Source organism: Leucopleurus acutus (genome assembly GCF_964270905.1).
Source record: "Leucopleurus acutus genome assembly, chromosome: 1".
Taxonomy (NCBI): domain Eukaryota; kingdom Metazoa; phylum Chordata; class Mammalia; order Artiodactyla; family Delphinidae; genus Leucopleurus; species Leucopleurus acutus.
In genome coordinates, this window is record NC_139142.1 from 75,512,658 (window position 1) to 75,536,524 (window position 23,867).

At 53.6% G+C, this 23,867-nt stretch overlaps 1 protein-coding gene across 1 annotated transcript; it reads right to left on the reverse strand.

Annotated features, from left to right (window-relative positions):
- Positions 1-258: 258 nt before the first annotated feature.
- ARHGEF40 (Rho guanine nucleotide exchange factor 40) lies at positions 259-21,337 on the reverse strand. Its single transcript, XM_082839034.1, has 23 exons — positions 21,276-21,337; positions 18,501-18,698; positions 16,628-17,879; positions 16,314-16,481; positions 16,060-16,180; positions 15,419-15,515; positions 15,228-15,308; positions 14,979-15,095; positions 10,725-10,820; positions 10,504-10,619; positions 10,002-10,128; positions 8,271-8,393; positions 8,026-8,169; positions 6,917-7,527; positions 6,556-6,790; positions 6,108-6,194; positions 5,292-5,507; positions 4,405-4,575; positions 3,420-3,597; positions 2,370-2,474; positions 1,357-1,487; positions 896-940; positions 259-775 (listed from the first exon to the last, which is right to left on the reverse strand). The coding sequence occupies exons 1-22, from the start codon at positions 21,276-21,278 to the stop codon at positions 899-901; spliced, it is 4,419 nt and encodes a 1,472-aa protein (XP_082695160.1). The 5' UTR covers positions 21,279-21,337; the 3' UTR covers positions 259-775; positions 896-898.
- Between the last annotated feature and the right edge of the window lie 2,530 nt (positions 21,338-23,867).

The window sequence follows — 23,867 nt, forward strand, 5'->3', positions numbered from 1 at the left end:
TCAAGAAGTGGGTACAGCATGAGAGCAGAAACTTCAGAGGGTACATTGAGCCTCTGGGGGCCACTCCTCTGGGAGGGTACATATTCACCCAGGCACGGGCCCAGCTTTGGCCCAGTAAGGGGTACAGGGTACCTTGCAGCCTTGGTTTTATTTTCTGTGTTCTAGTTAATGGTTGGGTGAGCGGAAGTGCTCAAGTTAGTGGTATCACCTCAACACTGAGGTCTGCTCTAGCTCTTCGGAGACAAAGTGTGAGTAAATATATTTAATATAACAATAGTATTAAAATAACAGTTATTACATATATAAAGTTTGCAGTTCCCTAGCCCACCCTTCTATAATGGTTTGCATAGCTCCGTTTCCTATGACACCCCAGAACGGAGTCACCAGGAACTGGCAGAGATGAGTCTTCTCAAGGAGGGTCAGGGGGCAGGACGAAGGGGCGAACACAGGCTGTCGGGGAAGGGCTGACATGGAGCGGTGTCTTGGGAGTATGCAGTGGCCCCGGATGGGGAAGGACTGGACGAGGGATAATTTCCCCACCTCCAGGGTATGAAGGCAAGCAAGTGTGGACACTCTGGTTCCTGCAGGAAGGCACCTGGCTGGGGAGAGCTAGAGACAGCAGTAGCAGGGAAACACACTGGTCCTTTGACCTCGTTTCTGTCCAAGAAGCAGAGGGAAGGAATTCAATGCTCTTCCAGTCCTCCACTATGTCCCCCCAGCATCCCAGCCCAAAGCGTGCTGAGAGGAGGGGCTGTAGCCAAATTCCGGATCTTCTCTAGAAGCCAGGAAGGAAAAGGGAAGATGAGTTGGGAGAGAGAAGCAGCTGACTCCCAAGCCACTGGGGAAGGGAAGAGGGAAGGCTGTAGGATGTGGTAGAAAGCGGGTACCAACTCACCAGTCACAGAGGTGTGGTGGGGTCACTCAGGGCTCGGGCGTGACTCTGAGGGAAGAGAAACTGCGGTAAATTTAAAGGATAAGAAACGATCTCTTATATAGAGAGGTTATATAACCTTTCTCTCTCTCCCAAGCCTGTCAATTAGTTCACCCCTCTTTCCTCCCCAGAGTTCCTGAATTTTGCTGATTTAATCCAAGTCTAGGCTGTTGGAATTCTCCCCTTTCTATCACTCCTGCCCTCCACTCCTTATTAAAGATTCACTTCTGACCTTGAGCCCTCTCAGCCAGGCCTGGGGAAGAGGAGAAGGGCAGACTGGACAATACATCCCCCCAACCTGTAGCCTTGCTGGGAGCACAGGCTCACTGGTCCCCCTGCCCCTTATGGGCTGAATGATCAGAAGAGCCCACCCAGAAAGTGTCCGAAGAGACTACCCCATTCTCAGCCCTATTGCAAGGACTTACCTGTCGGGAAAGCCCTAAGATCCCTCCACTGGCCAGGATGGGAGTGCTGCTCCCAGGGTGTGGGCGTTGCAGGCTGGGACTGTTTCTTGGTCCTGGGGACACATCTCCAGAAGAGGCAAATGTTTCTGGGGCTGGAGGGGAAGCTAGGGTGAGAGCAGGGTATAGAACCCCTCTAGATTACCTTACGTAACCAAGCTGCTCCGTCAGGGAAGAAAAAGCTCCAGAGCAACAGGAAGCTGTAAGTCACCATAGCAATCCAGTTGCAAGAGAACCCCCCTACCAAGAGGCAGGAAACTGTCAGCAGCATCATTAGAGCAACCAGAGAGGAAGCGACAGGAAACGGTAAGGATTGCCGTGGTGAACCAGGAGGGTACAACAGGAAGCTGAAGCAGTTTCCATAGAGACCCAAGGAGGGCTAGAGAGAGAGGGGTACAGAGGAAGTGCTTCTTAGCAACAGGCTGCTGTAAGCATTACCCTAGCAACCAGATGGAAGGCTCTTTTAGCAATGGGGAAGCTGTACATAGTTGTCATGGCAGCTGGGCCCCTTGGCTAGAGAAAGGAATTGCTCAGCAGCAAGCAGCCTGAACATCACCATGATGACCCAGCTGTTGGGAGCCACCCCTTGAGAGGTGCCTCACCCAGGGAAATTTGCTTGACGTCCAGATCCCAGGCCTCCTCCTCGACGCGGGCAGGCAGGGAACAGGCTCCCGGGGAAAGACCGGGAAGGGAGGGGCCAGCATGCTCAAAAGATGACACGGCCACCGAGGCCCGGGTGCGGGCGGCTGCAGAGAGCGGGGGGTGGAGGGGTGGGGTGCTGGTGTGGGAAAGCCCTCCTGGCTCCCTGAAATGACCCTGAGCTCATAGAGGGCCTCCCAGTCACTCCCACAGTTTCTGGGAAGACATATCCACTCATGACCTTTCCTCATTTTCCACCATGCCTCCTCACTGTGCTTTCACTCTCAAGGTCTTGACTGCTGGAGGCCACCCCCCACCCCCAGCACTGTGGCCCTCACCTCTTCCAGTGAGCAGGGCACTCAGCGTCCGCTCCCCAAGGGCTTTGATGTCCAGGAAGGGTTTATTCCCAATTCCCATGGAGACCATCTGCTGCACTCGGAGCTCTAGGGAACAGAGACCCTGTTACCAACCTCTTTGCTACTTCCCAACTCTCATTCCTCCCTCTCATTCCTCTGGTGTCTCGTTACTCTTCCTGTTGACTGTTATGACGTGGATGGTGATCGTGTCCTTGACTTCCCCCTCAGACTTCTGTCTCTTCTCTCCTATATGTTGCATCCTGCCCATTTGTCATTCCGGCTTCCCAACTTCTTTTTTTTTTTTTTTTTTTTTGTGGTACGCGGGCCTCTCACTGTTGTGGCCTCTCCCGTTGCGGAGCACAGGCTCCGGACACGCAGGCTCAGCGGCCATGGCTCACGGGCCCAGCCGCTCCGCGGCATGTGGGATCTTTCCAGACCGGGGCACGAACCCGTGTCCCCTGCATCGGCAGGCGGACTCTCAACCTCTGCGCCACCAGGGAAGCCCCCAACTTCTCTTCTAATACCTTCTTCCCTTTATCTTGGGCATTAAGAGCAAAACTCACGGTTTTACATACCTTTACAGTTTATCAAGTGCTTCCATATATATCACCTTATTTAATCCTTCCTATCATACCAAGATGTAGATGTTACTTTCCATTTTTCAGATTAGTGGAATGAGGTTCAGAGAATTAAAAACAAAAACTAGCAAAAGACCCCCCAAAACAAAACAAACAAACTAGTCCTGGTAACACAGCAATCAAGTTCTGGAAGGCAGGTCCGGTGAGCACCCTCTCACTCTCTTTTGCCCAACCATTTGCGCTTGCCTCCCTGAAATCCGCTAGCTTCCTCTTTCCTTTTAGTGCACCTTAGATTAAGTTCCGTCTCAGCAATCTCTCTCACGTCAGATCTTCAATCTTCTCATACGTCATTCTCCATCCTACACCCTCTTTCCCCTGGGCACTCTCCACACTCTCCAGCTAACCTGCCATAACCTTGATCCCAAGCACACCCTCTCCCAACTCTGCCTGGTACCCTTGTTGTGGGCCGCCTGTCTCCACAGCAGCTGGGCAATAGAACTCGTCCACTTGAGTTTGATCTCTGGTGAGGCTGCTTGCAGAGTGTACGCCTCTCGTGCACGCCGCCGCCGAAACCACAGCTCAAAGCAGAGCCCACTGTCCCCGATGTTTTCTGTTAGCCCCATGTCAGCAGTCTGAGAAAAAGCGGAGAAGAGTGGGTGAAGACGGAGTGTATTCTGGCTAGATGGTACCACGTGGAAAAGCACTACACTTAGCCTGGCATCTGGTAGATGCTTAGTAAATGTTTGCTCAACACCTACGGTGCGCCAAGTGCTCTGCATTTAGTCTTTATAACAAGCACGATTTACAGAAGGGTGGTGCCCAGACACACAAAGCAACTTGTCCAAGGGCTTATCATAGCTTATCGGAGAAAGAATTCAAACTCATGGCTAGGTTATTCCAAACTTAGGCTTTTTTCTCTATACTGGACTCTGCTGGAACTAGTGTAGGGGGACAAAGTCAGAAACTCTTAAGAGTCATGCCACAGCGCCTGATCTGGGACTAGGCCGCTATTGATGTTTATCTGGATATCAAGGCTGTTTCCCTAAAGCAAGGCCTCCCTCCTCTTGGGTTCCTCAGTTCCGTCAAGTTAAGCTATATTTATAGTGTCCTTTCTCTTCCTCCCCCAGGGACCATCCCTAACTCAGAAAGCATGTGTGTTCTTAATGGGAAAGGTCCTCCCCGCTTCTGGTTTGGAATGCCTCATGAATCCCCTGCATGAATAAGGAGAACCCCATGGAGGAGACCAATGACAGGAACTTCTGTCACCTCGACACCCTAACCTGATGTTTGATTACAGGCCAAAGCCTGTTCTAGATGATATAGATTCTGAACCTGGGTTGGGATTGAATTTCCAGAACACCCTGCGTTCCCAAGAAGAGCATGACTTCCTGTCCCATCCCCATGGCTTCCCAGCCCCACCCCACCTCCAGGCATCGTACCTTAAAGGCCTGCTTATAAACAAAGGTCTCTGACCCCCCCTCAGGGCCCTTGAGCTTGCTGAACAGGAGGAGATGCTCAAAGAGAAAGACGTGGCGAAGGCACTTTTTCCGGCCACAGATGACTGTGAAAGGGTCCCGGTGCAGGAGTTGTCCCTGCTCCTTCAGATCTATCTGGGGAAAGCAAAAGGAAAGGTCATTGGCCCCGGAGCCCTTTGTGTATATTTTACGGGGAGTCAAAATGGGATTTATAGGGCCAGGGGCCGAATGCACTGGTTCTCAGGCAGAGTCAGGAAATCAGGGAAGCCCTTGGCCTAGAATCCATCCACTGGTCACCATGCACAGCACACCTGGCCCAGCAGCACAGCCCTGCCTCTGAAGATAGAAGGTACATCACACAGTAGGGTTTATAGCCTCCAATGGGTAAGCCTTTGCATGTTGGGGACCAAAGCACCATTTTGCCCCAGGAAGAGAATCAAATCAGCAAAGAACTGAAGGGAAAAGAGGTCTATCCTAGAGGAGGTAGGTTTCCAACCTGTTCTGGAACCTCAGGACTGGTAAGAGACTAAGGAGAGGAGAGTAAGGTATATGTTGAATGTTGAGATACAGGATGAAGTGCAGGGTAGATAGAAGAATTAGGAAAGGAGTAGGAAAGCACAGACAGATGTAGGGTCACAGGATGTCGGGCAGGACATAGCTTCTTTATTTATAGACGAGGAAATTGAGCCCCAGTGAAGTTCAGTGACTTGACCAAAGCTATCCAGCTGGTTAGAAATTACAGCCTGGAGCCCTCTGACCTTGAGTCTAGTTTTCTGGTCACCAGCCCACACTGCTTCTGAGGCTACAAGGCTAGGCAGCCCGAGCTGGAGTGTCTGGAGCCACGGCCTCACCTCGCAGCCACGCACCGCCTCCACAGCCAGCAGGTCTTTGCCGCGGGTCTCTTGTTCCCGGAGCAGTTGCATGGCAGCCCCAAGGGCCTGGCGCTCAGAACTTGGTTCAGGCCCAGCTTCCCTTAGGAGCTCCTCCAGGAGCCGCCCATACCTGGCCAGCTGCTCTAGGGGCTGCTGCAGGGCCCGGGGCAGATGAGGGCCCCCCTCCATGGTGCCCTAGTTTGGGGTGGAAACAGATAGGAATGAGGGGAGGGGCTGGAGCTGTTCGGGTCTGAGCCCTTCGGGGAAGATGCGTGGTACTCTGGGTTTTTAGGGGTAGGTCAAGCCCAGATACACCCAAAGGTAAGGCGAAAAACCTTCCCCCAGAAAGAAAGGAGGCAGGAGGGCTGCAGGAGATTCAGCTGTCCTCTATATCTTGAGGGAGAGTGGAAGAGGAATACAAGTAATCCCTTATATTCTCTGGCTTTTAACTTTTGAAATCACTTTCACATCTTTTGATGTGAGGCCTTTTGACCCTCAGCGACTCTCTTAGTTAGCTATAGTGAATACTGCCACCATTCACTAGATGAAGAAACAGCGGCCCAGAGGAATCAATACTATTGCCCAAAGTCCTCAGGTGGGTTGGATAAGAACCCGGGTTCACCTGGCTTCCAGTCCAGTGCTTGTCCCACCCTCAGCAATTCTGGGAGATTATTGGTAGGTGACATTCCTGGGTATATCCAGGAAAGCTTTTTATCCCTGAGAGATTTTGAGGTTGGGTAGATTTTAGGTCTTCCTGGCCCCTCCCCTTCTCATGAGTGTTGGAGAAAAAGTTACCTTGGTTGGGGGGCTGAGGGCAGCCAGACCATTCTCCAGTTTGTGTCGGTGCTTCACATAGTGGGCGTAAAGGCTGAACTGGTCCCCCTGTGCCGGTAGGGAAGCGGTAAGTCATGTCCAGTGAGGCCCTGCAGACAAGCCTCTCCCTTTCCTCCTCCACATCCGGTAGAGCCCGAAGGAGGGACAGGCCACCAGGGAACACTCAGTCTGCTAGGGGAATGACAGGCTCCCGTGGAGAGAGCGAAGGCCAGGCAGCACTGGATGTCAGGGACACATGAGCTGAGTGGATCCAGGGGCCCAGCAAACGGCAGTAGGCGCCGGCGTTTGGGGCCACACGTTCTGGTGGTGGGTGGGGTCGGGGGGCGGATACTGAGAAGGAGGGACAAGCAGATGGGGCTGAGACGTGTGAAGGGAGAAGCCCTGGAAGGAGTTTCAGAGGCTGACTCACATGGCGAAGGAAGCAGGCCCCAATGCGCAGGGGGTGGGTGGCGCAGCCCTGAAGCTCCCGCAGAAAGTGTGTCCGGTGGAAACTGCGGAGCCTCTCCCGGGCACTCAGGGCCGCCGCCCAGGTGCCCCGCAGTTCAGGGGTCAGCTCAGGCCCAGCGGGTGGCACTGGCTCACTCAAGGTGGCCACGTACTCCTGCTCACAGGCAATCAGCTCAGACACCAGACGCTGCTGGGCGCTGCAGGTACAACGAGGAGTGACAGGGGAGGTTGTGGCATGGGAGGAACATGCCAACAGTATCATATTCTTTTCCTGCGGGCCAGCTGGGCCTGCCTCTTGGGCACCAGCTGGGCTGGGCTCTCACCTGATGCTTCGCTTGCGCTCCATCCGGGGGGTGCCTACTCCCCAGGGCCCTTCTGGGCCCCCGGCCCGGCCCAGCAGCACGTGTTCCCGGGGTGAGCACGTCCTGTCTACCACCTCCGTACTAGTGACCTCCAGGCCTCGGATCAGCACGGTCCTCGGCGGTCTGCCCTCTGCTTCCGGAGCCAGCTCGGGGCCCTCGTCTTCATAGTCCTCCCCACAGGGCGCCAGGGAGCAGTGGGACGGGGCTGCCCGCGGCCCGGGACTGCTGGGGAGCAGCAGGGAACGGAGGCTGGGTGAGGGGCTGTGGGAGCCCCGCTGGGCCCCTCCACTGCTGGCACTGTCTGCCCGTCGTCGCCGGTGGCCCCGTGGACTCGCCTCCGCTCCCAGCTGTTGCTGAACCCTCTTCTCCAGCTCTTGGCAGCGGGCCCGGCAGCGGCCCCACTCTCGCAGAGCCGCCGGGCTGCCCAGGTCCAGGGCCAGGGCCCGCATCTCCTGGAAGGTGCCAGCGCTGGGCTCCGGGGTGCGCCGCAGGGCCAGGGCTGCCAGCACTGCTTCCCGCCCCGGCCCAGCTCCTGCTAGCCTCGTGGAACCTTCGTCCACCCATTCATGTGCCTACAAGACCAAAGGGGTGGGGAGTGGCGAGGGGAAGGAGTGAAGTCCTCTGCCACTCCCACACGCTGCCGGATGACAGCTCCTGTCCTCCTTCGCTGATGGCTTCCCAAGGCCCACCACACCCCAGTCCTCTTAGAACACCTCCCCTCACTGTCCCGGCATCACAGCCTAGTGTGTCACTCTGAGCTGGTATGGAGACAGAGGGGCCTAGACGAAAGGATGGCCGATACTTACACAGAATTTACAAGTGGCAGACTCTGTACTATACCTGTTACATACTGCTTACGTAATCCTCACTCAGCCCTGTAAGGTAGGTGCCACGAGGCACACTCAGGTTTAGTATCCTGTCCCAAGTCATGCAGCAAGTAGGCGGCAGAGCCAAGAGTCAAAGCCCAGGAGACGGCCTCCTAAGTCCCTGCTTCTAACAACTACCCGATCAGCTTCTCCAGACAGAAGAAAGGCAGTGGTGGGCATAGAAGGAAGAGGCTCAGCACATACCTGCTGGAAGAAGCGCTGTAGCCGCAGAGCCCGGTGGAGGCCACTCTCAACCTGCTCCAGGCGCTGTTCAAAGATATCCAGAAGCTTCTGGGAGGCAGGGTCCTCCTCCAGGGCCAGGGCCTCCCTCGCCTGAGCCAGGCGCTCCTGGAGAAGGGAGGCTGCTCTCAGACCTGGCCCTCAGTCCAGTCAGTCTCCCCTTCCCTCCCCGCGTGTTTCCTCTCACCTGCCCCTCTCCCCCTTCTCACCTGAACCTCAGCACTGAAAGCCCGGAATCGTAGCTCTGTCTCCTGCAGGGCAGACAGGGAGTCCCCGGGCACAGCAAAGCTCACCAGCTGCTCCTCCCCCGGGCCCAAGAGCCACTGCAGCACCTGGGGCAGACAGGGTGGGAGAGCGGGGCCATGAGGGAGAAGGGCCCGTGCAGTGGAAAGGAAAGCTGAGATCCAGCTCTGACCCCACCGCCCCACCCTGTAGAACCTTGGGGGAAACCATTTCATCTCAGCTGTAAAGTGGAAATGAGAACAGGGAATGGTGGTAGTTTCCACAAGGGTCAAGTAAAGTGAGTAAGCCATCTTTGTAAAGCACCAGTTGAAGGGGAGGCTGGGCTGGCCAGAAGCACTGAGAGATGCATGCTAAGGTTCCAGGGCTATGCCTCCAGGTGAAATAGATAAAACTGGGGCGAGCCAGAGGCACGAGGGCCAGGAGGAATTTCACATTCATAGAGCCTAGTGACAGGGACCAGGCTTGGAGAGACACCCCAGGCGTGTGTGTGTGTGTGTGTGTGTGTGTGTTGCCTATTATGGGGCTCTAGGTACTCTCGTGTTGGTTCTGGGATATCTGACCAAAAAGGGATGGTAATTCTTCCCTCTGAAGAAAGGTTGGAATCTGGGGCGAGACAGCCTGAGGACGGGAAGTTTGAGAATGTTCCCAATAACCCGTGCCAACAATAAACACTTCTACAGTCCTTTGCTGAAATCACTTGATCACCCGAACACCCTTGTGAGGTAAGCCTTACTAACACCCCCATTCTGCAGATGAGGACTTGGGAACTCAGAGATGCTTCCAGACTCGTCCAATATCTCACTCCTAGCAGAGAAGAACTCAAGCTGAACACTTTAGACTCCAAATCCTGTGTGCTAATAGTTTTTACACAGTGGGAAAACAGCTAATAAGCAAACAGACAGTAGGAGATACAAACCTTTGGATGCTGGGATGGAGGAAGCTAAATATGCAGAAATCTCAGGAACAGAGAGCCCTGCCCCCACCCTGCTTTAACACTGACCCTGAGATGACCTTTCCCCTGAGGCCACATGCAGGTCCACGAGGTGTTCACTTACCACACTTAGAAGCTATGAAGGAGCAATCAGATTTCAGTGCCCCTGCTACCCTACAAGGTAGGGTGGAGAGCAAATCCCTATGGAGTTCTTAACCCCAGGAGAAAAGAATCAAGGCTCAGAGAAGCCAGCTTTATTCCTGAGTCTTTCCCACAAAGAGGCCTTGGTTTCCAAGGCCTTTAGCAGTTTCCATTGTCCTCTCCTTCCAAGGTGGAGGGAGGTGGGACCTTTCCGTCCTCAGGTTTGGGGATGACATTGCATAAGGGGTGGAGAGAGCTGGTATCGATAGACATTTGTTGCTTTTAAGCTAAGGAGGTAGGAACTCAGAATCAGTCGGCTCTTCCCAGAATCCCCTAGGGCACCTAAGCATCTCTCACAATCTCTAAGGATCCTTGATCAAACATCAGCAGTGGGAGGGGGAGATCTGGCTTCTCTTCTTTGTGGGTGCTGAGATGCTATCTCCCTCTTGCTGAATCTCACACTGACCGTGATCAACTTCCAGGGGAGATGAGGAGAGAGGGAGGGCCGTGCGACCAAGCCAGGTTAGGAGAACACCATCAGCTGTAAGTATCAGTGGGAAAAGGGTGCTGGAGGCCAGGCCCCCAGGTGGAGTTAAGAAGCATGGGGGAGGAGGTCCTGGCTCACCTGCTGGAGTCGGTGCAAGCGTTGCCGCTGCTCCTGCTGTTGCACATGTAGGTTGGAAAGGCGCACGAGCTGGTGAATGGCTTCGTCCACCTCCTGATACAGTGTAGCTGGGCCTGGGCCCTCTAGCCTGGGTAGAGAGTGGGGGCAGAATGAACCACTGCCTTTGTCAAGCCTGCCCCGCAACCCCATCCCATCCTTGCATCCCAAGTGAGGGGTGGCACGGCATCCTGGGTCACAGTATGGGCCTGGATCTGAATCCTTACTCTTCCATTTACTGACCAACCTTGGCCAAGACATTAAACATTTCTGATCCTCCAAATCCCCACTGATAATCAAATCTAGCACCTAGGGATGTTGTGAGAGTTATGAGATAAGTGGAGAAGCATATCTTGTCCAGATACATGCTTAGTAAGAATTATCTGGCAGCTAAGGTGAATTGGCGGCCCTCTGCTGTGTCTCCATCCTCCACGTCCACCTGCACCCACACACCCATCCCTCGTACTTGCTGCTGTGGGTGGAGCGCAGCCTCATCAGGATGGCTCCCCCATCCCTCTGCAGCTCCGTCAGCCGGGGATCTGCCAGTACCTTCTGTAGGGGCTCAGGCATTCCTGCCGCCTCCTGGGGGCCAGGGAGAAGTTGACAGTTGGGGTTCCACAAGGAGGTCCTCAGCTCAGCCCAGCCCCATCCCCACCTCATCCCCTTTGGTCCCATCTCATTTCCTACCTCTCCCTCTGGATCTGCTGCTCTCTCTAGCTCCTCAATGGATCGCCGTACAGAGCCCAGCACACCTCGGCACAGGCGGCACAACCTTTCCACTTCCTGAGACAAACACACAGGAATGGAGTCCAGGGACAGAGTTCAGGATAAGGGGCCTAAGCCCTAGGGTGGAGGAGGGGCAACCCCAGAGACTTTTATGGGGGCAGTGCTGGGTTCAGTTCCTGACTTTGTCGCTTACTAATTGTATGACCTTAGGCAGGTCCAGAAACCTTCCTGAACCTCAGTTTCCTCAACTGTAAAGTCATGATAAGACACACTGGATTTAAAGGTTTAAAGAGATGATGGTAGGTAAGCAGCTATCATGGGCCTGGCACATTTTACAGCTTAGTAAACATGAATCTCCTTTCCCTCATCTGCACTGGCTCTTGACCCTATAAAACCCTTTTCTCTGCCTCTTCAGATGCACTTCCCCTTTGATCCACAGCTTAGAGACCATGTTACAGACCCCCTTTAATACTTGGCTCAGATCATGCTCATACCTCTTTTCTTGAATACTCACAGAATTTAGATTCATAGAATCAGAGATTATGTCACAGTTGCTGTACTGTGAGGGCAATGATCTTGAGGCTGGAATGCTGGTGCAGGGAGCAGGTACAGAAAGGCACCATCTCCGGAAGTAAGGTACATTACCTTGCTCAAGGTCACATGGAACCAGAACCAGCCTCTTTGACTCTCAGCTCTTTCTAGAACCCCAGTGATACTATTTTGCACTCTTCTCCAGTTGTTTCTGACTTATCATCCACCAAAAATGATATGCTGTTTAATGTCATATTAAGAATTGCAAAAAGAGAAAATTACAGGCCAATATCACTGATAAACATAGATGCAAAAACACTCAACAAAATACCAGCAAACCAAATCCAACAGTACATTAAAAGAATCATATACCATGATCAAGTTGAATTTATTCCAGATATGCAAGGATGGTTCAACACCTGCAAACTGATCAACGTGATACACCATGTTAACAAAATGTAGGATAAAAATCACACGATCATCTTGATAGATGTGGAGAACACTTTTCACAATATTCAGCATCCACTTATGATAAAAACTCTCAACAAGGTGGGTAAAAAGGGGATATACCTCAACATAATAAAGGCCACTTGCAACAAACCCACAGCTAACATCATCCTCAATGATGAAAAGCTGAAAGCATTTCCTTTAAGATCAGGAATAAGACAAGGATGCCCACTCTTACCACTTTGATTCAACATAGTTTTGGAAGTCCTAGCCACAGCAATCAGAGAAGAAAAAGAAATAAAAGGCATCCAAATTGAAAAGGAAGAAGTAAAATGGTTACTGTTTGCAGATGAAATGATACTATACATAAAAAATCCTAGAGACACCACCAAAAAATACTAGATCTCACCAATGAATTCAGTAAAGTTGCAGGATACAAAATCTATTTATAGAAATCTGTTGCATTTTTATACACTAATACTTGACTATCAGAAAGAGAAATTAAGAAAACAATTCCATTTACAATTGCATCAAAAAGAATAAAATACCTAGGAATAAACCTAACTAAGGAGGTAAAAGACCGTACTTGGAAAACTATAACACAGTGATGAAAGAAATTGAAGATGACACAAACAGATGGAGAGATATACCGTGCTCATGGATTGGAAGAATTATTATTGTGAAAATGTCCACACTACCCAAGGCAATTACAGATTCAAGGCAATCCCTATCAAAATATCAATGGCATTTTTCACAGAACTAGAACAAATAGTTCTAAAATTTGTATGGAAATACAAAAGACCCTGAATAGCCAAAACAATCTTGACAAAGAACAAAGTCAAGGGAGGTATCATGCTCCCTGATTTCAAACTATACTACAAAGCTACAGTAATCAAAACAGTATGATACTGGCACAAAAACAGACACATAGATCAGTGGAACAGAATAGGGAACCCAGAAATGAATCCACACACATATGGTCAATTAGTCTATGACAAAGGAGGCAAGAATATACAATGGGAAAAGACCACCTTGGCAATAAATGGTATTGGGAATACTGGACAGCTACATGCAAAAGAATCAAACTGGACTACTTTTTCACACCATGCACAAAGATAAATTCTAAACGGATTAAAGACTTGAATGTAAACCTGAAACCATAAAACTTCTAGAAGAAAACATAGGCAATACACTCTTTGACATCTGTCTTAGTAATTTTTTTTTTTTTTTTGCTGTACATGGGCCTCTCACTGTTTTGGCCTCTCCCATTGCGGAGCACAGGCTCCGGATGCGCAGGCTTAGCAGCCATGGCTCACGGGCCCAGCCGCTCCACGACATGTGGGATCCTCCTGGACTGGGGCACGAACCCGTGTCCCCTGCATCGGCAGGCGGACTCTCAACCACTGCACCACCAGGGAAGCCCAGTAATATTTTTTTTGAGACTTCTCTTTATGCGAGGGAAACAAAAGCAAAAATAAGCAAATGGGACTACATATTATTAAAATGCTTTTGCACAGCGAAGGAACCATCAACAAAATGAAAATACTGCTTACTGAATGGGAGAAGATATTTGCAAATGGTATATCTTATAAGGGGTTAATATCCAAAATATACAAAGAACTCACACAACTCAACATCAAAAAAAACCAAACAACCCAATTAAAAATTGGGCCAAGGATCTGAATAAACCTTTTTCCAAAGAAGACATACAGATGGCCAACAGGCACATGAAAAGATGCTCAGCATTACTAATCATCAGGAAAATGCAAATGAAAACCACAATGAGATATCACCTCACACCTGTCAGAATAACAAGTGTAGGTGAGGATGTGCAGAAAAGGGAACCCTCATGCACTGTTGGTGGGAATGTAAATTGGTGCAGCCACTATGGACAACAGTATGGATATTCCTCAAAAAATTAAAAATAGAACTACCATACGATCCAGCAATTCCACTCCTGGGTATTTATCCCAAGAAAGTGAAAACACTAATTAGAAAAGATATATGCATCTCTGTGTTAACTGCAGCATTATCTACAATAGCCAAGTTACGGAAGCAACTTAAGTTCCCATCAATAGATGAATGGCTAAAGAATATGTGGTATATACATACAATGGAATATTACTCAGCCATAAAAAAGAATGAAATCTTGTCATTTGTGACAACATGGATGGACTAGAGGGTATTATGCTAAGTGAAATAAGTCAGACAGAGAAAGACAAATACTGTATAATTTCACTTATGTTTGGAATCTTAAAAACAAGTGAACAAACATAACAAAACAGAAGCAGAGTTATAGATACGGAGAACAAACGGATGGTTGTCAGAGGGGAGGGGGTGAGGAGAGGAGAGAAATAGGTAAGGGAGATCAAGACATACAAACTTCCAGTTGCAAAATAAATGAGCGATGGGTATAAAATGTACAATGTGGGGAATAGAGTCAATAATTATGTGATATCTTTGTATGGTGACAGATAACAACTAGACATTATGGTGAAATGCATAGAAATATTGAATCACTATGTTGTGTACCAAGAAGTAACATAGTGTTGTAGGTCAATTATACCTCAAAAACAAACAAACAAAACAAACTCATAGAAAAAGAGATCAGATTTGTGGTTGCCAGAGGCAGGAGATGAGAGGGAGGGGGAATTGGATGAAGATAGTCAAATTTCCAGTTATAAGACAGGTAAGCACTAGGGATGTGATGTACAACATGATAAATATTAATATAATTAACTCTGCTGTATGTTATATATGAAAGTTGTTAAGAGTAAATCCTAAGAGTTCCTATTACAAGGAAAAAAATTTTTTTCCTATTTCTTTAATTTTGTATCTATAGGAGATGATGGCTGTTCACTAAACTAGTGGTAACCACTTCATGATTGTATGTAAGTCAAATCATTATGTTATACACCTCAAACTTGTTAAGTGCTTGTTCAATTATATCTCAAAACTAGAAGGAAAAAGAAAGAATTTATTTAACATACTCGTCTCATCTCCCTGGTAGCCCAGGGCACATGCACAGTCTTTTGCTCATAAATACTTGTTGAATTGAATTTGCTCATAAACACTTGTTGAATTGTGAACCATAAATATTTATTGAACTAAATGGAAGAGAAACCACTTTTTCTCAACCCCTTGGTCATGTCTCAGATCTGTCCTCTCTCTCCTAGAATGTCCTCTGCTGGGTCACTCCTGGCTCCCAGTGTCCTGAGTGGGGGAGGTGAAGCTTACCTTGTGTGTCTCTACCCAGTGGCTGGGAGAGGGGTCCCTGTGACCTCCCAAGTCCCACTGCAGCTCCTCTGGCTTGGCCACTCTTTTCAGATCACTCTCTGACAGCAACTCAGCACCCTGTAGACATGTGAAGGCAGGGGGTTTCTGGCCTGGGCACCTAGGGATTCAGGGACTGGCCTGGGGCTCCAGCCAGCCTCTTCTTCTCTCTCCACTACTTATGGGGACTAGGTGGGAGTGAGGGGCTCAAACCTGAAATCCATGGAGTTCAGTTGGAGGGTCATCATGAGTGAGAAGCAGCAGCCGCTGAATGACAGGAGGGTCTCCTGAGTCCTGAAGGCAGAGAAGAATAACCCTAAATTGTGGGCAACAGGGTGGCCTGGAATGACCACTAGGGAAGAGTCAGGACCCAGAAGAAGTACTTGTCTCAAGAGGTTGCTTACCTGAAGTTGACTCAGGACAGGAATGAGTGCTGGAGGCAGTGCGGGTGCCTTGCGAAGGTCCAGCAGGACGGACAGCCCCAGTACCTGTAGGTCAGGCCTGTGGGTGCAGAGGTTGTGTGTGTGTGTGTGTGTATGTGTGCGTGTGCGTGTGTGTGTGTTAATGTTACTCATCCTCAGGGGAAGTTAGTTCCTGGCGATGGGCAAAGTGTCAAAGTCTCAGACATGTGTCCAAGAGGTAGTGACCTAGCAATTAGGAGTCTATATTCACATGGCTACTGGGTCATGGGATCAGGGATTAAAAAGTTAGGAATTCTGTGCTCTGGAAGGGTATGAATTCAACGCCAGCACCTAGCATACTGCCTAATAGGTTCTGGTGCTCAAGAAAGAGTTGTTGAATGCGCTAATCAAGGTTCTGATAAACTAGGTTGTGTCTCAGGATACTGAAAGTCAGCAGTGTTGATTTTGAGGATTGATGAAGATATGCTGCAAATTGGGTTGGTAAGGTCAGAGAGCAATGACTTGAAAATCTGAGGGTTGAAGAAGTAGGTATCCTAGAGGTCAATGTCTTGAGGAGAGGGGAGGGCAGGGTGCTCACGGCCCAGGAGGTTAGTATGCCAGCTGCCAGCCTGGGCCTCAGTTACCTGAGCAGTGAGTGGAGGTAATGAAGAGCAGTGCTCAGCACGTCTTCGGAGGGTGGAGGCTCCTCAGGAGGGCACGGTGGGGTAATGGTCAGCAGAGCTCGCCCACTCTGATCCACCCCTCCTGAAGACACAAAATGGTCCCGGCTGGGGGCAGGCCTTGGCTACCTCCCATCCACCCTGCCTCCCTCCCCAGCCCGCCCCGGAGGCTTCTCCTTCCTCGACCCCTTTCCCTTCAGCCACTGCTGCCCACTGACCAGTCAGGACGAGACATCCAGACGACATTAAGTCCCAAGCTACACCAGGGTCATCAGAGCTGGAGACTGGAGTGGCCTCTTCCGGGATGCTGTCCCCTTTCACTTCCTGCACAGTCTCTGGGGATGGTGCCAGGGGGTCAGACAGGAGCCCTTCTGGATTGCTGGGCCCTGCAGGCACAGGCAGAGCTATGGGCCTGAAGTGAGGACAGGTCTGGCTACTCTGCTCCCACCCTCACCTCCGCTCTTCCTGCAGCCCCGTTCCCTAGGCCTCACCTACCCTGGCCCTTGCCCCACTGGCCTCGGTGTCATCTCACCTGCCACGCGCACCAGCCTCGGCCCCTCCGGCTCTCTTTCTCTGGCCCTCTCTTCTACAGGCCCACAGGCTTCTGGGGGCCGAGGCTCTCCTTCGTCTGCTGGTTTGAGCTCCTCTCTCGGCTCAGGGTCTGGCTTCCCCGAGCCTTCGTGCTCCTCCTTAACTGGGCCACATCCTGGAAGCTCGTGTTCACTTGGTGGGGGCGGACTGACAAGGGCTTCCTGGTGGCTGGTCTCTTCCTTGTCCCCGGGGCTCAGTGGGGCACTGTCTCCTCCTCGGTTAAGAGCCCCTCTGCCTGCAGCTCGCTTCTTTCTCCTGTTTCCCTTGCCTGCTCTCCGAGGGGTACCAGGTGGCCCTTCAGCCCCCTGGCCTGCTCCTCCTCCGACCTCCCCTGGCCTCAGGGGGCAAAACTCAGAGGCTTCACCCAGCGCCTCTGCTGGGAGCTCAGACACCTCCAGGGCTGCTGCCTCAGGGAAAGCCATAGCCTCAGCTCCCGGGGGACACGCAGGAGAGGCTCCAGTGCTGCTCCCCTCACCCGGTGGGCGGGCTCCGTCCTGGTCCCGAGGCCCCAGGCCCTTCTGGTGCATCCACGCCCGGTGTCTCCGATGCCGGCCCTTCCCCCCAGCACCCTTGCGTGTGGGTACCGTCCGGGTCCTGGAGAGGCCCGAGGAGCTGTCAGCGTCCGTGGGGCTCCCCCTCACAGGCAGCGTCACCTCCAGCAGCTCCACGTACTCGCCCTCAGGTCCTTCAGCAGGGGCATTGTGCCCATCCCCGGGACTCCGAGTGCCCAGGGCCTCCTCAGGGAGTGGAGGGCTGGGGAGCCCTGGGGGGCCGGAGGGCACTTCTGGGGGAAGTGTGCTTGGCCGATGTCCAACCATGAGGCCCCCTTTGTGTACAAATCGAGGGCAGATGAGCTCGGCCCAGGGCAGTCGCTGAATCCCAGAGGGTGCAGACAGAAGGCAGGTGCTGAGGCGACCTGTTGGCCTGTCCTTATTGATGCCTTGTAGCCACTCAGGTGTGAACAGGTAAGCACAAGCCTCATTGGGCACAGGCAGTTCCTGCACTCGCCCACCCCCTGGGGCCAGGCACTTGAGTGCCAGGCGGGGCGCTTGGGCTGCTGAGGGCACCACTTGCAGGTAGAAGTCTCCCGGGCGCAGCAACTGCCAGGGGAGTGCTGCTAGCTGCACCACTACCTGCTCGTGCAGGCAGAGGGGCCAGCCCTCGTGGAAGAAGAGGAAGCCGCTGTACTGGGCCTGGGGAGAGAGGTGGCAGGCTGTGCTCAGGCCTCTGCTGATGGAACCAGCAGGAGGGGGCAGTTAGAATAGGGCTACCCTAGGCAGGAGTGGCCTTATGCCTGGTGGGTTATAACCCCAGGGGAGCGGGAGGAGATATCTTGGGGTGTGCATGTGACAGAGGAAAGGATTGGGACTGATCAGTTTTCTGGTGGTAGCAAGCTTCTCTAGGAAGCTAGTTCCATGAGTGGGAGAGTAAGAACTGAGTCAGTATAAAGACATGGTCAGCAGATGCCGTTGTCTTGGAGGAGCCGGAGACTCTTGGAAGCTCTTTATATCTGTAGAAGTGACTCTGTTGAGTCATTTCTGGGGGAGTTAGTATCTTGAAAAATTGATGTGAGGAGGGAATGTCTGGAACTGGGTCTGGAGGGTCAGGGTCTTTGGGAGCTGATGTTTCTAAGGGGTCAGTATTTGGGGAAGATGAGTGTCTATGTGTTAGCATGCGAACGGCACGTGCCTATGGGGGGGACCAGTATCAGGGGAGGCGATGTCTCTGGGTGAGGGGAAATTAGTCAGTCTGACTGGTGTCTCGGGTGAGGCAGTGGCTCTTAGGGGAGATAGAACAGGGATGCATTCACTCACACAGGCTTCCTGCTGGACCTTGGCAAGCAGGTGCTTGGCGGGCACCAGGAAGTCCAGCGTGTACCTCAGCGCATCCTCCCGATAAGTCCTCTCCACCACCTGGAACACTTGGCCCAACAGCGTAGGGGCTGTTGCCTCGAAAGGTGGGTACAGGGCGGCCAAAGTACTCTGCACACAGTCCTCTACTGGCTCAGGCTCCTGGGAGAGACAAGACCAGGCTGCAGATCCCTAGAGATCCCCCAGCATGGCTCCTTGGAGGCTGGCTGTGTCCCCCAGGGGCCCCATCACGTACAGAGTGTGTGCAGAGAGACGACAGGAAATGCTGGCTGAATGAGATGGGAGTGGGGCTGGCCCAGTCGGAGTGCACAGCCCTAGCAGTATACTCTGAGACTCTGGCTTTGGAGATCTGAGGAGACTCTTGTGAAGGACTTTGATTAGGGCTGCGCCTGGTTCTTGTAAATTGCAAGGATTGCATAGGCCCTCCTCAGGAAGAGATGGGCCCCTGGGCCATCAGGGAAGTCACTGATGGCTGAGAGCTCTGGAGGGTGGAGCCCTTTTACACAGCCCTCCTGCCAGTCCCTCTTCTCAGGGCCTCCCACAGAGACCCCCGTCTTAAGTAGAGGTGCCACCACCCATGAACGATCATATGCTAGAGATGTTCATTGGGTGGGAAGAAGGAGGACTGAAGGGCTATCTGTCTTGAGTCTTTCGAGCACCCCTCATCCTCTCCCAGAGTGGCTCTAAAGCAATCACCCATTCCCGGAGCATGTGGGATTGGGTTACAAAGACTTGGGTGGGGACAGTTGAAAGAGGAAAAAGTCACAAAGGGAACTTGTAGGGAAGGGAGGAGGAGGCCTTGCTGGTATGTATTGGAGCTGAAATATTTTCTGATTCCTGTAGGGCCTCTCCACCAACCTCCACCCGGAGCCACTATCTCAAAAGTCTCAGCCTTGCTTCCTCCACACTTGTGTCCCTAAGTGAATCAGTAGGATATCTTTCTCCATCTCATACCCTAAACAGCCACCCCTCTGGCTATTCCTCTGCAAACCTATTTGTCTTTCAAGGTGGCTGTGAAATTCCTTTTATCAGATTTCTTTGCTGTGACGGGGCAAGGGGGAAGCTCGCTGAAGTGTTTATCTAGTTCTCTACTCCCCATTGCAACCCGCCCCCACCGCCCGCCTTCGCCCTGAGGACAATACTGCATATTTCACTTTAAGTCCTCTCAGCCTGAGTGTTGCCTGCCTGTCCCGAGCGTCTGAGAAGCGAGGCAGCCACTCCGGAGACCGACAGTCAGTGCGTCAGCACAGAGACCCGGCCCCAAGGTGTGTGGGCGAGCAGACAGACCCCCCAGTGTTCCGGGGACCCGGCCAGCGCCGGGAGCGTGGGTGGGGGGAGGGTGGAGACGGGCGGGGGGGAGGCAGAGTGGGCCGTCCTCTCCGAGGCCTGGAAGCGGGAGCTAGAGTTGGAGCTGCGAGGCAGCTGCAACCCATTAGGGGCGGTGAGCTCATGGCTGAGTGAGAGTCTCAGCCACAGGAAACGGCAGCGGCAGGAGGGGAGGAGGGGTCTGGGGTGGGAGGGGGCGGGCAGGAGCTCAGAGACCGGCCTCCAGCCGGCCCGGACCAAAGAGGAGACCAGAGAGACTGAGTCAGCTCTCCCTGGCCCAGTTCCTCTTTCTTCTTGTTCCAGCCTCCCTGCCAGGGGGTGCCCTTCCCTCTGTAGAGGAGCAGCCCCGGTTGTTCTCCTCCCCCTCTCCACCCTGCGGTGAGCGCCCCCTGGCAGGGCCTCTCCCCCTCCTCCGTTCCCTGCGGTGAGCGCCCCGTTGGCCGTGCCCCCCCATCCCTCCCGCAGTGGGCGCTCTCCCTGGCAGTGCCCACACCTGCAAATACTCTTCAGAGAGTACTTTTGGAGCGAGAGTTCACAGGAATAGTGTCCACTCCTGTTGGCATGGACGTCCCTTAACAGCGCCCTCCTGCTTCCTGTGCCCTGAGTTGCTGCTGCCAGGGTCCCCAACCCGCGGCAGGGAGCTCCTGTCGGTGTCCCCTCCCCTCTGCAGCGGGAATGCTCTGGGACAGTGTTTCTGTTCCCTGCAGCGTGAGCTCGGGGGCACTCCTCTCCCCCCGCACCGCATCTCGTGTCGCCTCTGGCAGCGTCACGCCCCCGGGCACTGTGAGCCCCCTCCCCACTCTGTCCACCACTCTGAGGTAGCCTCTCTTTCTCCGCGGGAATTTCCCTTTTTGGCCAGGTCCCTGGCCCCAGCCCAGCCACAGCTGTGGCCGGTCCCCCAGGACCGGATGGGTGGGCCCGGCTCACCGGGCTGGGGACTGGGATGGAAAATGGTGGTGCCAGGCAGGTCAGTTCTCATGACCCGAGCCCGGGCCCCTGCCAGGGCCGCTGCAGCCCAATCCCGCAGGGGTCTGCCGCGGGTAAGGAGCTGGGACCGGGAGGGGGAGGGAAGATCCTGCAAAGGAAGGCACAGGTCGGGACAGAGGAGGGCGAGGGGAGGTGTGTGGATTAGAGGGAGAGACCTAAGGGAGGTTGGGGGAAGGGGCGGAGAACAGGAGGAAGAAAGGAGTGAGGGCAATACCCAGTGGGGACAGAGCCAGACAGTGGGGCAGACAGACAGATCAAAGAAAAGAAGGGGGGATGGGAGGGAGGAGAGTCCCAGGAGCGCTCAAGAGTTCCAAGCAGGAGAGAGAGGCACCCAGCTGGGGGCTGGCGATCCACAGCGGGCTGCGGGAAGGCGGAGGGGACACCGGGTTGCGACGCGGGACTCACCATGGCTCGGCTCGGGGCCGCGTCCGACGCTCGGGCGGGCGGGGCCGGGCGTGCCACCGCCTCCCTCCCGCCGCTCGCGTCTCGCCGGGTCTGGCTAGGGGACAGCTCCGGCCGCGGTGGCGGCTCGGCCAGCTCGGGCTCCCAGGCCGCGGGGCCCCACCAGGGAGGGTCGAGACGGCCGCCCCTCCCCGCCCCGCCCTTCAGTGCCCGCCTCCGCCTCCGCGTCGGACCCCCAGCCGGGACTCCCTCTCCCGCGCCTTGCCTCTGGCCGCTCCCCCTACGCCCCCACCCGATATGCCCAGCTCTCCCGCAACCCTCTTCTTCCTTCTCCCCGCCCTCCAGCCGGTAGCCCCGACCCTGACCCTCGGAGGCCCGTCCCGCCGAGGACGCCCCTCTTTTCCCGCCACCGCCTAGCTGCCTACGGGATCAGTTTAGTCTCCGCAAGGGACAGTCCAGAGGCTGGGGCGTGCATGAAATCCGTGGGGTCCCCAGCCTAGGACTGGAGTCGTTTGATGGCCGGAAGCCTCCTGACTCCAACTCGCCTGGGAACCTCTTCACCCCTCCATTGCCAGACTTTGGCAGCACCTGGGGCTCAGAAGAGACCTCCCCCCAAAACCCCTGCCCTCTTCCCGTGGAGCCGAGGGCAGGAAAATCGGGGGATTCCTCCCACTCTCCAGGGCCTTGCGCGCCTTCCTCCTTCCCCTCCCATCTCCTCGGGCCTCGAGCCTTCGGGCTCCGACAATGGGCTCCTCTGTGCGGCCTGGGGAGGGCGGAGGCGTGGGGGAATTAGGGAGCGATGAAGGCCTGGGGAGGGGGGTGGGTGTCGAGGCTGAATGCGCGCAGGGTCCCGGGATCAGGATCCTCCAGGGGCGTGCGCTTCGGCGGACGTTTTCTGAGTTCTTTCCTCACTGCCCCTTCCCCTCCGCATCCCCTATATCTCCCTTAGCTAGCGGAGGGAAGGCACCAGACCCCCCGTTCAGCCCCACTATCCGGTACTGGATACCAGACCCTTCCTTCTTATGGGGTGGCGAAAGAGAGTCTCCCAGGGCCGCTAGGGCTCTTGGAGGCGGGGATGGCTGTCTGACGCAGTAGACAAAGGGGGTAGGCTAGTTAAGAAAGTTCTATTCTCACCCATCCTCCACCGCGTCTGGATGGGAAATGAAGCCCTGGCGAGGGTCCCCAGGAGGGCTGGGGGAGGCTTAGGCATAGCAGGGAGATGCCTTGCCCCTCCTCTGAGCAGGCACCGGGAAGTCCTGCATGGGTGGGGGGCGTGGGGAGGGGCGCTTCTAAAGGGTGGGCATTATGAGAAGATAGGAAAGCCAAATAGACCCCAGAGACGGACGTGAAGGCAAGTACCACTGCGACTGCGGGGTAGCGTTTAGAAAACGTCCTGCCGGTGGATGCAGCTCCTACGAAGCCAGGAGGCCGGAGCCTCAGGGAAGTCTTTGGCACAGAGGCGGGCGGGAGGGAAGTGGGGGGGGGGGGCACGGCGTCGCCTAGGTGATGGGCTCTTCTCTCACCTCCTCAGAAGGCTAATCTCCGTCCTTTCTCCACTCCCCCGGGACTGGAAAAGAGGAGAGAGAAAATGTTCATCTTTCTTGGAGGCAAGAAGATCCCTCTGCTCCATAGCATCAAAACAAAAAACAAAAAGCCAAACATAATCTAGGGCATCAAACCTCAGTGACCATCTTCCCAGCAGAGTTAGAGGCAGGGAGCTGGAGATCTTTTCCATCAATGGGTTATGGACCCTCTAGTCATCCAGACTCTCCAGCTTCCTTATAATTAGTGCCGAGAACTGGGAGAGTGAGATTTTGCTACCCCCTGGTGTCCACTCTGTAAATGCTGCCCAGTGGTTGGTTACAGAGACCAGAATTTAGGGAACTTTCTTAGGGGGTGTATTATGAACCTTATTCACTTGTTTCAAACCCAGCTCGCCCATTCCTAGTGTTGACAGAGTCTGAACTTTCCCTTACCAGGTCTTACATTCTTTTTTTTTTTTTTTTTTTGCGTTACACGGGCCTCTCACTGCTGTGGCCTCTCCCGCTGCGGAGCACAGGCTCCGGACGCGCAGGCTCAGCGGCCATGGCTCACGGGCCCAGCCGCTCCGCGGTATGTGGGATCTTCCCGGACCGGGGCACGAACCCGTGTCCCCTTCATCTTCCCGGACCGGGGCACGAAGCCGTGTCCCCTTCATCGGCAGGCAGACTCTCAACCACTGCGCCACCAGGGAAGCCCAAGGTCTTACATTCTTTATACTCAAGCAAATTGGGGAACAGTTGGTAGAATCCAAGGTTCCCACAATTAGGAAGTGGCATACAAATTAAACTGGCTCTTGGATTCCGTGGACTCCTGGGGAAAAAATGAGTGGATCATTTTTTTCCCCATGGGAAAAAGGGAGTTATTGAAAATTTTTGAGCCTATGGGGTGAGGGATTTTGGATGCAGCGTCTGGGATCCAGTTATTCCTTACCAGGAGTTTTAATTTGTGCTAAATTAGAAAGGTTTATTTTATTAAATAAGGTGACAGACATGCTTACAGTGGTTAAATACCACTTTCTCCAAGAATGTAGGCTCTTACCTAATAGTGGGTGTA

What these genes read in the sequence shown, in the direction of transcription:
- ARHGEF40 (XM_082839034.1), bottom strand. An exon ending in AGGTCCAGCAGGAAGCCTGT is followed by an intron (nt 17,880 to 18,500) that starts GTGAGTGAATGC and finishes CTCTCTCCCCAG; the next exon opens with GCCCAGTACAGCGGCTTCCT. An exon ending in TGGATGTCTCGTCCTGACTG is followed by an intron (nt 16,181 to 16,313) that starts GTCAGTGGGCAG and finishes TTGTGTCTTCAG; the next exon opens with GAGGGGTGGATCAGAGTGGG.